Genomic DNA, 13416 nt, shown 5'->3' with positions numbered 1-13416 from the left:
TACTTTTGAACAGTATGTATTGTCCTGCACTCTATTTAAGATTTATGTATTTTGAGTTTGAGAATATTAAATGTAATTTATTTGGATTATACAGGTTTAACAACAACAACAAAATATTAATAAAATTAATGTGATGCATATTTGTCAGTCATACATAAATTAAACGTAAGAAACAAGTAAGATTTTTAGTATTATTTCTAAAGTTTATTTTTAGTTATTTGCAAATATATCTCATTTAAATCAAATCATATTTTCAATACACTTAGGATCAAACGCTTTGATTTATTCAGTTAAAAATATTAAAATGTGGCTAGCTGTGGAATATTTAATAGTTAGTTAAAATGTAAGAGACTGAAACAAATTGAATTTATTGAAATAAATAAACCTGGTTATAGTGTATTTAAAAATGTATACGTATACAATTACAATAATCTTTTGTTTCTTGTTTTATTAATGTATGACTGGCAAATAAACATCACATTAAGTTTATTAGTTTGCTAAGTAAATCAAGTACATCTTAAATTTAGGCCTTATTTTTTTGGATTTTGATTTTCTACTGTTTTAAACTGATTAAGCAGAACAATAGTGACAATTCACATAAATTTATTGCATTAAACAATTTCCATTTAGTAAATGTATATCAAATTTCAGAAATATGTTTGAAAAACTTGTTTAAGTTTGGCATATGTACTAACTGAATTTGAAGAGTTCAGAATTAAAAAACGATTCAAATGTTATGTCTTTCTATGTTTCCTGCACAACCGTTTCATAACAGACCTCAGACACGTGTCTTTTCTTTAATGAATGGTTTGTTTCTGTCCACTATTTTGCCTGTTATGAAAACAGAGACCACTGATCTGTCAACCTTTGAAAAGGTCAAACCGTCAGGCGCAAATGAAGAGTCACATTCACTGAAGGGGAATAAAGTTGTAGGCTGTGTTTTTACCCTCTCCTTCCCTCTCTCTACTGGCTGCTGATCACGGGATGGAGGGATCAGAGAGATGAGTGCAGTCAGGAGGGGTGTAAGTATAAAAGAGTTGGCCAGGGGGCAGCACAGGGGGGCACTACAGTACAGGAGAAAGGAGAGTGTGAGAGAGAAAGAGTGGGGCAGAAAAGAGAACGGATGATATAAGGTACATACTTTAATTTAATCTTTTTTTGCTTGTATCTTTTTTACTGTTTATATCACTACATTGGTTGAAGACTATTACTGTGGCCCACTAGGGCATGACACGGATAAACTGTTGTTTAATAAATCAGTGCAGAATTTATGCTGATGAGCATAAAATTGCATATAATTTTTGTTTTATAGTTTTTGTGATCATAGGAGTCAAGATGACAAATCGATAAAGGAAATAATTTATTTTATTTTGTAAGAACCATTAACACAATCCATATGTGTGAGTTTGCTCTGACTAGTCAGCAAGTTAGACAGTTTGAGGTCGTGAAGTACAACTGCAAGCCTGTACTACTTCAAAAAAACTAAAACTAAAAATACAATATTAAAGAGAGAAGGGGGAAAATCATCTGTTGCGTTCCATTGTTTCTGTTTGACAGAGTAATACATTTCTCCCATTTTTCAGATCTTCTGCAGTAGGATTGGATCTTACTGGGCACATTTTTGCACTCCTCTCAAATAATGATTTTTTTTTTTTTTTTTTTTTTTTTTTGTGGTTTTCACTAACAGTTAGAACAAGAGTGGGTTACTAATGTTCCTGAAGCAAGCCATAACGCTTCATGGTGAAAGAATTTTCTCAATTCAAGCTTAATTTCTTTAGTATAACTGCAAAATACAAAATATATGTAAAGAAAATAATAGTCATATAAATAATAAAATTGAATATATTGAATAGATTCACTTAGACACACTTTACAATAAGGTATCATTTGTTAACATTAGTTAACGTATTAACTAACATGAACAAACATTGAACAATACATTTACCACAGTATTTATTAATATTTAGTATAATTAATATAAAATACAGTTGGTCATTGTTAGTTCATGTTAATTCACAGTGCATTTTTATAGTGTTAACAAACGCAAATATAGATTTTAATAATGCATTAGTAAATGTTGAAATTAATATTAACTATGATTAATATACGCTGTAGAAGTATTGCTCATTCTTAATTTATGTTAACTAAAGTAGTTAATTAATGAAACCTCACTGTAAAGTGTTACCATTAAGTGTTGTGCTACCATTTTTTCAAAGTTTATGCATAAAAAAACAAGATATGGTGTCAAAGCTGAATAATGAATTCAAATGATTAAATTATTAATTCAAGATACATTTGCTGATGGAAAACAGATGAAAATACTTTTTTAAGTGTTCTAATTGAATAGTTTGCTAATATTACAAGTATAAACTGCATGAATAACTAAAAAGCTGATATTTATGAATGATTGATACTGGCCATGTTAACTTCAGTTTCACAATCTATGTACTTTTAGAGGCATATTTTAACTTGCCAATACATTTCTCTCAATCTTATGCTACTCCAAACCTGTATATTTTCATTCTGCCTAGCATCTCCTATTGTGTTCCACAGACTAAATAAAGTTATACAGGTTTTATAATGACATGAGGTTCAAAAAATGATGACAATATTTGGGATAGTTCACTCAGAAATGAAAATTCTGTCTTTATTTCCTCACCATCATGTTGTTCCAAACCCGTAAGACCTTTGTTCATCTTTGGAACACCATTTTTTATTAAATCTGAGAAATTTCTGACCCTGCATAGACTGCAATGCAACTGAAATGTTCAAACAGCCCTGAAAGGTAATGCTGGTACTCTCGTGAATGCGCGGTGGAGACTGACGCAAAAGAAAAGAAGTCATTATTTTTGTTTTCTTCTGACACAGAAGTCTTCTCATAGCTTCATGAAATTAAGGTTGAACCACCAATGTCACATGGACTATTTTAACAATGTCCTTACTATCTTTCTGGGCCATTTGAACATTTCAGTTGCACTGCTGTCTATACAGGGTCAGAAAGCTCTTGGATTTAATCAAAAATATCTTAATTTTTGTTCCGAAGATGAACGAATGAAGTCTTACTGGTTTGGAACGACATGAGGGTAAGTAATTAATGACAGAATTTTCATTTTTAGGTGAACTATCCCTTTTTAAGCATATTTTAATGCATGTGGGCCTATATATGTCTTTCCAGGATGTGGAAGAGTGTGTGTATAGTGCTAATGTGCGTTGTGCTGACGCACGCTCAGTTCCCACGTCAGTGTGTGACACCAGAAGGTCTGCGGAGTGGCACCTGCTGCCCATCACCTACTGGATTGCCCAATGATGAGTGTGGATCTAGTACTGGTAGAGGTCAATGTGTGTCAATCACTGCTGACCGCCGCCCACACGGGCCTCAGTATCCTCACGATGGGCGGGATGATAGAGAACGATGGCCACTGAGGTTCTTTAACAGGACCTGCCAATGTAACGGAAACTTCAGTGGATTTAACTGTGGGCGATGCCGACATGGCCTGACAGGGCCAAACTGTGATCAAAGAATCACAGTGGGTAAGGACAGACATCCACACACTTAAATACCCATAATAAGCATGTACATACAGCTATGCACTGTTAATACATACATCTGGGTTTGTTTGTGATCTCAGTGCGACGTAACGTCATGCAGATGTCTGCAGATGAGAAAAGAGCCTTTGTGAATTCTCTGGACCAGGCGAAAAGAACCGTCCATCCTGACCTGGTCATCTGTACACGTCGCTATCAGGAGATTTTCAGCCCTGATGGAGCAAGTGTACAGTGTGAGAACATCACCGTTTATAATTACTTTGTCTGGACCCACTACTTTTCGGTCAGCAAGACTTACATGGGTCCAGGCCAGCAGAGCTTCGGAGGTGTGGATTTCTCTCACGAAGGACCAGGATTTGTCACTTGGCACCGGTACCACCTGTTGCAGCTGGAAAGAGACATGCAGGTGACCAAAAACAGATAATGATAACTATACAGCAGGGAGAAAAAAATACAAAACCTGTTAAATAATGTAATGTGATTGCAAAACTGTATGACTTAGAGGATATATAAAAGAATGCATTAGTTCCTTTTTTCAACAAAAATGTCATGAATGAGGACAGGCACTTTCAAGCTTCAAAAATACATCAAATAGGACACTGACAACTCACTGACAGACAAGACAGAGCAGGTTACTTTTGATATGAAACAAAGTCTTAGATTTATTTTAAAGTAATTCACACAATAAATACCGTTTTGTGGCTGTGTCGTGACAGATCGCTGTACCGCCTCAGTTCAAGAGGCACGTAAACTGATCATCACTTCCTTTTTAACGTTAACGTTACTAGTTATAGGACGTAATAAACAAAAACTTTGAAAAAGTTATCTTGTATTGACCACGGAAAAACATCAATACACACCATTTATCAAGTTCAGTCCACTGACGTAATCTTTTCATTTTTGGGGAAATCTTCCTTTTAGTGTGAAAGCGCATTTCTGCCACATAAGGAAAAAGTCTTGCTTTGGTACATCATATGTGACCATGGACCACAAAACCAGTCATAAGGGTACGTTTTTGAAATTGAGATTTATACATCATCTGAAAGCTGAATAAATAAAATAGTTTCCATTGATGTACGGTTTGTTAGGATAGGACATTATTTGGCCGAGATACAACATCAAAATCAAAATACTGAGAAAATTGCCTTCAAAGCTGTCCATATGAAGTTCTTAGCAATGCATATTACTAATCAAAAATTTAGTTTTAATATATTTACGGTAGGAAATGTACAAAATATCTTCATGGAACATAATAATGATTTTTGGCATAAAAGAAAAATAATTTTGACCCATACTATGTATTTTTGGCTATTGCTACAAATATACCCTGATTTTGTGGTCCAGGGTCACATATGTCATAAAAAGTTTTTATGCCATGTAAAAAAGTTGAAAATTTGACATAATTATAACACAATTCTGATATAATTTGAAATTATGAAATAAAAAGTCAAAATTATGACGAGTCAAAATTATTAGATATTTTGTCATAATTATCACTTTTTATGTCAGAATCTTGACTTAGTATCTGATCATTTTGACTGTTTACCTCAGAATCTCATAATTTTGCCTTTGTCATTATGATTGACCAATTAATGATTTTTTTCTTATGTGGCTTTAATGCCTTACAGAAGGGCTGCAACAATTGTTTTATTTTATTCATTTAATTTTTAATAATAAAAAATCTAAATACACTAAGAACAAACTTATCTGAGAACTAAGTTCAAACTTTTTCAGAGAAAGTATCTTGAATCCAATTAAATGAAATATTTTTCCTTTTTGCATTGTTTTAAGCATTAAGCTCTAAAGTTTTGTTAAATTCATGCTTTATTCTTGAAAAATCAATTTGGCAAATCTTATTATCTTGTGCAGTGAGCAGAAATACCAACTATTCCCCATTGATAGAAGGATCAGCTAATGGGATATGCTGGGATATGCATGTGTGTGTGTGCACAGGACATGCTGGGGGACCCGTCGTTTGCCCTGCCGTACTGGAACTTTGCAATAGGAGGCAATGAATGTGATATCTGCACGGATGACCTGCTGGGAGCCAGAAGCAGCTTTGACACCAATGGCATCAGTTCCAACTCTGTGTTCTCTCAGTGGAGAGTCATCTGTGAGAGTGTGGAGGAGTATGAGACACTGGGGACCATCTGCAACAGTACGACACACTCACACAACATACCAATAACACACACCGGCTCTCTATACATCACGCAAACACGTATACACAGAATACTGCAAAAACACACGTCTAATTTTGTGTCCTCTCCCTGGTGGGAGATCTGTGAGAGTGTGGGGGAGTGTGAGACATTGGAGACCATCTGCAACAGTAAGACACACACACACATGCATTCCAAGACCTAAGACTGCTCACATGCTGTTTGAACTAATCCTTTGAGGCATTTCGAGAGCTCAGAAGAAAGATCAAACCTTATATGGGCAAAACGATTAGGATCATGTGATTGTATTTGCAAGTGACTCACGATTGCAGACAAAGTGAATAGTATAATGTTCGATCTTATGATGCTTCTTTCTCACAATCTGTGGGATCTCATAAAAAGATTTAGTTCTTTGGTCAAAAACAAATGGCAAATTGTGATTTTAAAAAATCTAGTTTAAATATGGTTATGAAAAACTTTTGCAACATTTTCAAGAAAACTTTCAATTGAATGACTCTAAAAATGTTATGTGGTGCGACTATCAAGTAAAAAGTTACAACATAATTATTTTCCTTACACTGTGAATACAAGTGAGTGTACACCAGTGTTATTTTATAAATGAGATACTATTATAGTTTTTATTAATATTTTGAACCAGTTTAAATTTTTTTGTTTCAGTTAAAGTTTTACACTTTTGTTGTGTGTTGTCATTTTTTGTAGTTTTTTTTATTTTTAATAAATATTTATCGATAAAGTTTTTACTAAATAATTTTATTTCAGTTTTAGGTTTAATTATTTTTAGTACATCAAGTACTAAATTAAAATAAGAAATTTTGCTCTAGCAATTAGTTGAAATAAATACTTAACTTTTATTTTATCATTCTATTTTATTTTTCAGTTAATTTTTATTTTATTTTAGGTAATACTATTTTTTTTCAGTTTTAGTTAACTACAGGGTGGGCCATTTATATGGATACATCACACATCAAACTTATTGGGAATTTCACAAGAAAAACAATGGTGTGCTTGTTTTTAACGTAACTTTATTCTTTCATGAGTTATTTACAAGTTTCTGACCACTTATAATGTGCCACAAACAGGACGTTAATATCACCAACCATTCCCATTTTATTAAGGTGTATCCATATAAATGGCCCACCCTGTATATTAACCCTTTTTAAATATATTTTTCAAAACAATAGTAATTTTTACAAATATTATGAATTAATAAATTCTAAACATCACATTTTGAGGGAGTCGCACCACATGACACATAAATGTACAACCTAAAAAAATCTATCAGACGTATTGCCCTTGACACAATGAAAAAAACTCGCAATTCTGACTTTTTTCTCACAAGCGCAGGCTTATATCACGCAATTCAGACTTTTTTCTAGCAATTGCGAGCATGTATCTTGCAATTCTGATTTTTTTCTCACAGTTAGCGAGTAATTTTTACTAATATTATGAATGAATAAATTCTAAACATCACATTTTGGGGGAGTTGCATCACATGACACATCATTGTACAACCTAAACAAATCTATCAGACATATTGCCCTTGACACAATGATAAAAACTCACAATTCTGACTTTTTTCTCACAAGTGCAGGCTTATATCTTGCAATTCTGACTTTTTTCTAGCAATTGTGAGCATGTATCTTGCAGTTTTGATTTGTTTCTTGCAATTAGCGAGTCATTTTTACAAATATTATGAATTAATAAATTCTAAACATCACATTTTGGGGGAGTCGCACCACATGACACATAATTGTACAACCTAAAGAAATCTTTAAAAAAAAGTGATATTTTACCAGACATATTGCACTTGACAAAGTGATAAAAACTCGCAATTCTGACTTTTTTCTCACAAGCGCAGGCTTATATCTCGCAATTTTGACTTTTTTTCTAGCAATTGCGAGCATGTATCTTTCAATTCTGATTTTTTCTCGCAATTACCGAGTCATTTTTACAAATATTATGAATTAATAAATTCTAAACATCACGTTTTGGGGGAGCCGCACCACATGACACATAATTGTACAACCTAAAGAAATCTATCAGACATATTGGCCTTGACACAATGATAAAAACTCGCAGTTCTTTTTTTCTTGCAAACACTCTCAGTTGCATGTTATAAAGTCAGAATTGCAAGATATAAACTCGCACTTGCAAGAAAAAAGTCGAGTTTATATCACGCAAACAGTCTTGATGGCCTTCAAGGAGTCTTTAATAATCAAAAGTTATCAAAATTTACCTTCTCTGTCTGGTGTGTATTCAGGTACAGAGACGAGTCCGATCAGAAGAAACCCTGCTGGTAATGTGGCTCGACCCATGGTTCAAAGACTTCCAGAACCACAGGATATCATTGACTGTCTAGAGCTGAACACTTTTGACACGCCACCATATTACTCGACTTCTTCACAGAGCTTCAGGAACACTATTGAGGGTATGATACGCTCATGAACACTGTTTTTTAAAAAAAGTTTTTTGAAAAATGTGTAGAGCCACAGACGAAGAGACTAGCACACCAAATAAGCACCTGCATAAGCTGTTAAAAGTGAGGAGACTTTTAATTGGTGTTCTTGTGTGTCACTAGGTTACAGTGCTCCCCAGGGAAACTATGACCCAGTAGTGAGGAGTCTGCACAACCTGGCTCATTTGTTTCTCAATGGCACAGGTGGACAGACTCACCTGTCACCAAACGACCCTATCTTTGTCCTGCTTCACACATTTACTGATGCCATATTTGATGAATGGCTTCAGAGACACACTGCTGGTAAACACACACACATAATGTACCTACATACATAACCAAAAAGAGTTTCACATTTCAGCTGTATTCTGATTAGTGTTCTCTGTGCTTATCCAGCAGGGACAGTGGTCTATCCTGAGGAAAACGCTCCAATTGGACACAACAGAGAGTTTAACATGGTTCCTTTCTGGCCACCAGTCAGAAATGCTGAAATGTTTGTCACCGCCCCAGACAACCTAGGCTACACCTATGAGGTTCAGTGGCCAAGTGAGTAAAAAAAATTATATATATATATTTATATATTACGCAATCAATAATTACTGAATAACATTGGCCTCGTTACAAATTAAGAATTATGATAGATTATAAAGAATTTTAAAGAACCTGTTAATTACTAATCAGTAATCACAACATTAATATCTGTCTGAGATATGAGCAATTGCCTTTTTTACTTATTTCATCATGTTCAATAAATACATTATTAGTTTACACACTAAGTAACACTAGTGACTAGGTAACACTTGAGTACTTATTAATGCATTTTATGACCATATTCAGAGTAAAAAAATATATATTATTTCTCAGACACATTGATGTTGTGATTAGTAATTAATTACTAATTAATTCTTATAATTTGGCATCGTTAATTATTAGTCCGTAATGAGGCCAGTCTCATTCAGTAATTACTGAATACCTAATAAGGAACTATCTTAGTCCTAAATTTACTATTATTGTACTTACTGATTAATTAATCTTGTTCCATATTAGTTTATAGTAGTAGCTTAAGTGTTAATGTAGTACTAGTCATTAGTTCTGCATTACTTCCTGCACAGTTACCTGTTAATGATGGACTATTATTCTAAAGTGTTCTTTCTGGAACGGTTAGTTAATATAACTTAACCGAACTACTTAATTGAAGAAATAGTTCACCCAAAAATGAAGATTGTCATCATATGCTCACATCTTTTTTCCTCTGCACAACACAAAAGTAGATCATTTAATTAATATCCAGCTGTGTGAATTGAGTATAATGGCAGTACATTATGACTCACTTTAACACTTAATGAGGTACCCAAAAGTGAAAGCAAAAAATAGGTCTATGTGGCTCGCTGATCATTTTGCTCTGTTTTAATCAATTTTAAGAGTACAGTTGTTGCTGAGGCCATTGATCTGCTGTGTGCAGTTCAGCAAGTGGAGGAAATGTTCACCTGCTTCTTCTGCCAGTTAGATCTTCCCACTCTTCATTACTGGTCTTTTTATAAATGAAATCTCTGGATATTTAACACATAGTTATATTATGTAGTGCTGTGAATATATGTAGGGTAAGTGCAAACGTGTGGTGTATAAGCTAAGCTATTAGGCTAATTGGGTATCTGTATGCTATTCTAGTACGTAAGCTAACGAAGACATTAATGGTCATTATAACAGTCCAAATCAAATGACATGTATCATAGCATGATTTTGTTAACACCATCCTGTAGCAATTCATAACTATTTTGTGTTTTGATTAATTGGTGGCTAATTTGAATAACTTTGCATAATCTCATTCATAAGTTTTAGCACAGTCTGTTTACTCCCCACTAACGGTTTGGTTTAGGGGTGGGATTAAGGGTGGACCTTCATGCTTTTTTTAAAAAATAAAAATAATACATTTTTATGTGAATTCCATCATTTCAAAAATAAACCACCACCTCATAAAATACTTATGTTTTCTCATGAGATCAGGTTGAATTTCGAAGGAATCATACTAAATGAAGTACCTAAAAGTTTTTTTGAGCCAATAAGTTTTTTTGGAAGCCCATTTCCACCACTGAATTAATAATAATAAAAAAAAAGGTTCTGATTTTGTTTCTTGCAGTTGTGAGTTTAAATCTCACAATTCTGAGAAAAGAAGTCATTGTGAGATATAAACTTACAGTTGCATATTATAAAGTCAGAATTGCAAGATATAAACTTGCAATTCTGAGAAAAAAGTTTATGTCTCGCAATTCTAACTTTATAATTTGCAAGTGCAAGTTTATAACACACAATTCTGACTTCATTTCTCAGAGCTGCAATTCCGACTTTTTTCTCATTTGCCAGTTTATATCTTGTAATTCTTTTTTTCTCAGAATTTTGAGATATAAACTCGCAGTTGCTGTTATATCTCGCAATTCTGACTTTATAACATGCAACTGTGAATTTATATCTCACAATTCTGAGAAAAAAGTCAGAATTGGGACATATAAACTCGCAATTGCAAGAAAAAAGTCAGAATTGCAAAAAAAATAGTCAGAATTGTGACTTTATAATTTGCAGCTGTAAGTTTATATCTTGCAATTCTGACTTTTTTCTTGTAATTGCGAGTTTATATCTCAGAATTCTGACCTTATAATTTGCAATTGTGAGTATATATCACGTTATTTTGACTTCATTTCTCAGAGCTGCAATTCTGACTTTTCTCTCAATTGCGAGTTTATATCTTGTAATTGTGTATTTTTTCGCAGAATTGTGGGATATAAACTCGCAGTTGCTGTTATATCTCGCAATTCTGACTTTATAACATGCAATTGCGAGTTTATATCTCACAATTCTGAGAAAAAAGTCAGAATTGGGACATATAAACTCGCAATTGCAAGAAAAAAGTCAGAATTGCAAGATATAAACTCGCAATTCTGAGAAAAAAGTCAGAATTGTGAGTTTATATCTTGCAATTTTGCCTTTATAATTTGCAGTTGCAAGTTTATATCTTGCAATTCTGACTTTTTTCTTGCAGTTGAGAGTTTATATCTCAGAATTCTGACCTTATAATTTGCAATTGTGAGTTTATATCATGTTATTCTGACTTTATTTCTCAGAGCTGCAATTCTGACTTTTCTCTCAATTGTGAGTTTATATCTTGTAATTCTGGATTTTTTCACAAAATTTTGAGACATAAACTCACAGTTGCTGTTATATCTCGCAATTCTGACTTTATAACATGCAATTGCAAGTTTATATCTCACAATTCTGAGAAAAAAATCAGAATTGGGACATATAAACTTGCAATTGCAAGAAAAAAGTCAGAATTGTGAGTTTATATATCTTGCAATTCTGACTTCATTATTATGAGATAAAAAGTCACAGTTACCTTTTTTATTTTTTTTATTCAGTGCCACAAAATGGGCTTCCATAGGTTTTTGAGGTTAGCAAACCAATGTCAAAGATGCATTTCTGCAACCTACTGGACTGGAGTGTGAAGTGCACACAGGAAAGCAATGGCGGCCACCACAATTTTAGTGTATAAACAAAAAAAAATACTGTTGACCTGATTTGTGGTTTGATACATATAAACATGAATCTCTCTCTTTCTCCCTCAACAGCTCGGGCATACACTATTTCAGAGATCATCACCATAGCGATTGTTGCCGTGGTGCTTGTTGTGGCTGTGGTGGGCGGAGTCATCGGGTGTGCCGTTCGGGCACGTTCTTACCGCTCAGCTGAGGGCCTGGAGCCGCTGCTAGGAGAACAGTTCAGGCGTTACTCAGAGGATGAGCGCCATGCTTCTCAGTCCGTGGTGTGATTGAGAAACTCAAAATATGCATCTTAAACATTTTTATTTTGTTGTACTGTGCACTCACATTGTACTAAAAGCATCTGAATTATGAATTTTTAGCATTCAAAAGCATTGTAAAAGCATTTGTTGACACAGGGGCTTAATTTTTGACTATTTATTATCAGATTTTACATGTCCAGCGAGACACTGAGAATACAGTCATATGAGCCTATTAAACATTTGTAATGTGTCACATTGAGTTTATGCAATGCTTATGAATGCCCTATGAACACATAAGTTTATTGTACAGTGTGACCTGTTTTATATTACTCTGATATAAAAAAAGTTTTAAAATTTAAGTTTGATTTTTGTGTACTGTACTGTCAATTTTACTAAATTGTCAGTGCAGACGATTCAGCAGCAACTGCAATAGAGACAAATTTCAAGTGTCAACATGCATAAATACTAAAAAATAAAATTTTAGGTACATTTCATATATGTTGTACTAAATTATTTTTAAAATAATTTTAACTCCTCCTAGTTACCATAAATTGAAAATAACATTCCTGATAGTCTCCATATCACATACACATGCAGGCTCAAACTATTATATGACAAGAACAAGACATAATTTTCTGTAATGTTCATTCAATAATTAAAATAATAATTAAGAACTAGTTTTGTGTAAGTGATTTGAATTGTGTAGTCATACTGTGAACTGTGAGTCTTAAGTTTAAAGGAGAAGTTCACTTCTAGAACAAAAATTTACAGATAATTTACTCATCCCCTTGTCATCCAAGATGTTCATGTCTTTCTTTCTTCAGTCATAAAGAAATTGTTTCTTGAGGAAAACATTTTTCTCCATATAGTGGACTTCAATGGTGCCCACGAGTTTGACCTTCCAAAATGCAGATTCAATGCAGCTTCAAAGGGCTCTAAACGATCCCAGCCGAGGAAGAAGGTTCTTATCTAGCAAAACTATCTGTTATTTTCCAAAAATATGTTCAATCTATATACTTTTTAACCTCAAGTGCTCGTCTATTCTCTGTGACACGTATGCGAACTCTGTGTAATCCGGGTCAATACAGTTAGGGTAGGTTGAAAAACTCCTGTCTCATTTTCTCCTCCAACTTTAAAAATCATCCTACATCGCTGTTTTACCTTTTTTTGTAAAGGGCGTCTGATCTTCTTTGTACATTCACTTTGTGAACACTGGGTCGGTACTTCTGCAGCAATGTCGGCAACTCCGAAGTTGGAGGAGAAAATGAAATGGGAATTTTTCAACATACCCTAACTGTTCTGTCCCAGATTACACACAGTTTGCATGCGCAAATAGACAAGATGAGCAATTGAGGTTAAAAAGTATATAAACTGTCTTTTTTTTTTTTAGAAAATAACCGATCGTTTCGGTTTTTTACTTTGAAGCTGCATTTAAACAGATT

The 13416-nt window shown here is 33.8% G+C and overlaps 1 protein-coding gene across 1 annotated transcript; it reads left to right on the top strand.

The window, feature by feature from the left end:
* Nucleotides 1–1056: 1056 nt before the first annotated feature.
* On the top strand, nt 1057–12665 carry tyrp1b (tyrosinase-related protein 1b). Its single transcript, XM_051122478.1, has 8 exons — nt 1057–1133; nt 3176–3531; nt 3630–3952; nt 5500–5704; nt 7987–8154; nt 8305–8484; nt 8578–8727; nt 11802–12665. Exons 2-8 carry the CDS (start codon nt 3177–3179, stop codon nt 11999–12001), a joined length of 1581 nt encoding a protein of 526 aa, XP_050978435.1. The 5' UTR covers nt 1057–1133; nt 3176; the 3' UTR covers nt 12002–12665.
* Nucleotides 12666–13416: the final 751 nt, after the last annotated feature.

Source organism: Labeo rohita, chromosome 1 (assembly GCF_022985175.1).
Source record: "Labeo rohita strain BAU-BD-2019 chromosome 1, IGBB_LRoh.1.0, whole genome shotgun sequence".
Taxonomy (NCBI): Eukaryota; Metazoa; Chordata; class Actinopteri; order Cypriniformes; family Cyprinidae; genus Labeo; species Labeo rohita.
The sequence above is the reverse complement of the archived record's forward strand: the minus strand, read 5'-3'. Positions and strand labels throughout refer to the sequence as shown.

Excerpts from the sequence above, each read along its gene's own strand:
- tyrp1b (XM_051122478.1), top strand. The coding sequence starts at position 3,177 with ATGTGGAAGAGTGTGTGTATAGTGCTAATGTGCGTTGTGCTGACGCAC. Across the intron at positions 3,953-5,499 it reads AGCTGGAAAGAGACATGCAG|GACATGCTGGGGGACCCGTC; the intron begins GTGACCAAAAAC and ends GTGTGTGCACAG. Across the intron at positions 8,728-11,801 it reads CTATGAGGTTCAGTGGCCAA|CTCGGGCATACACTATTTCA; the intron begins GTGAGTAAAAAA and ends CTCCCTCAACAG.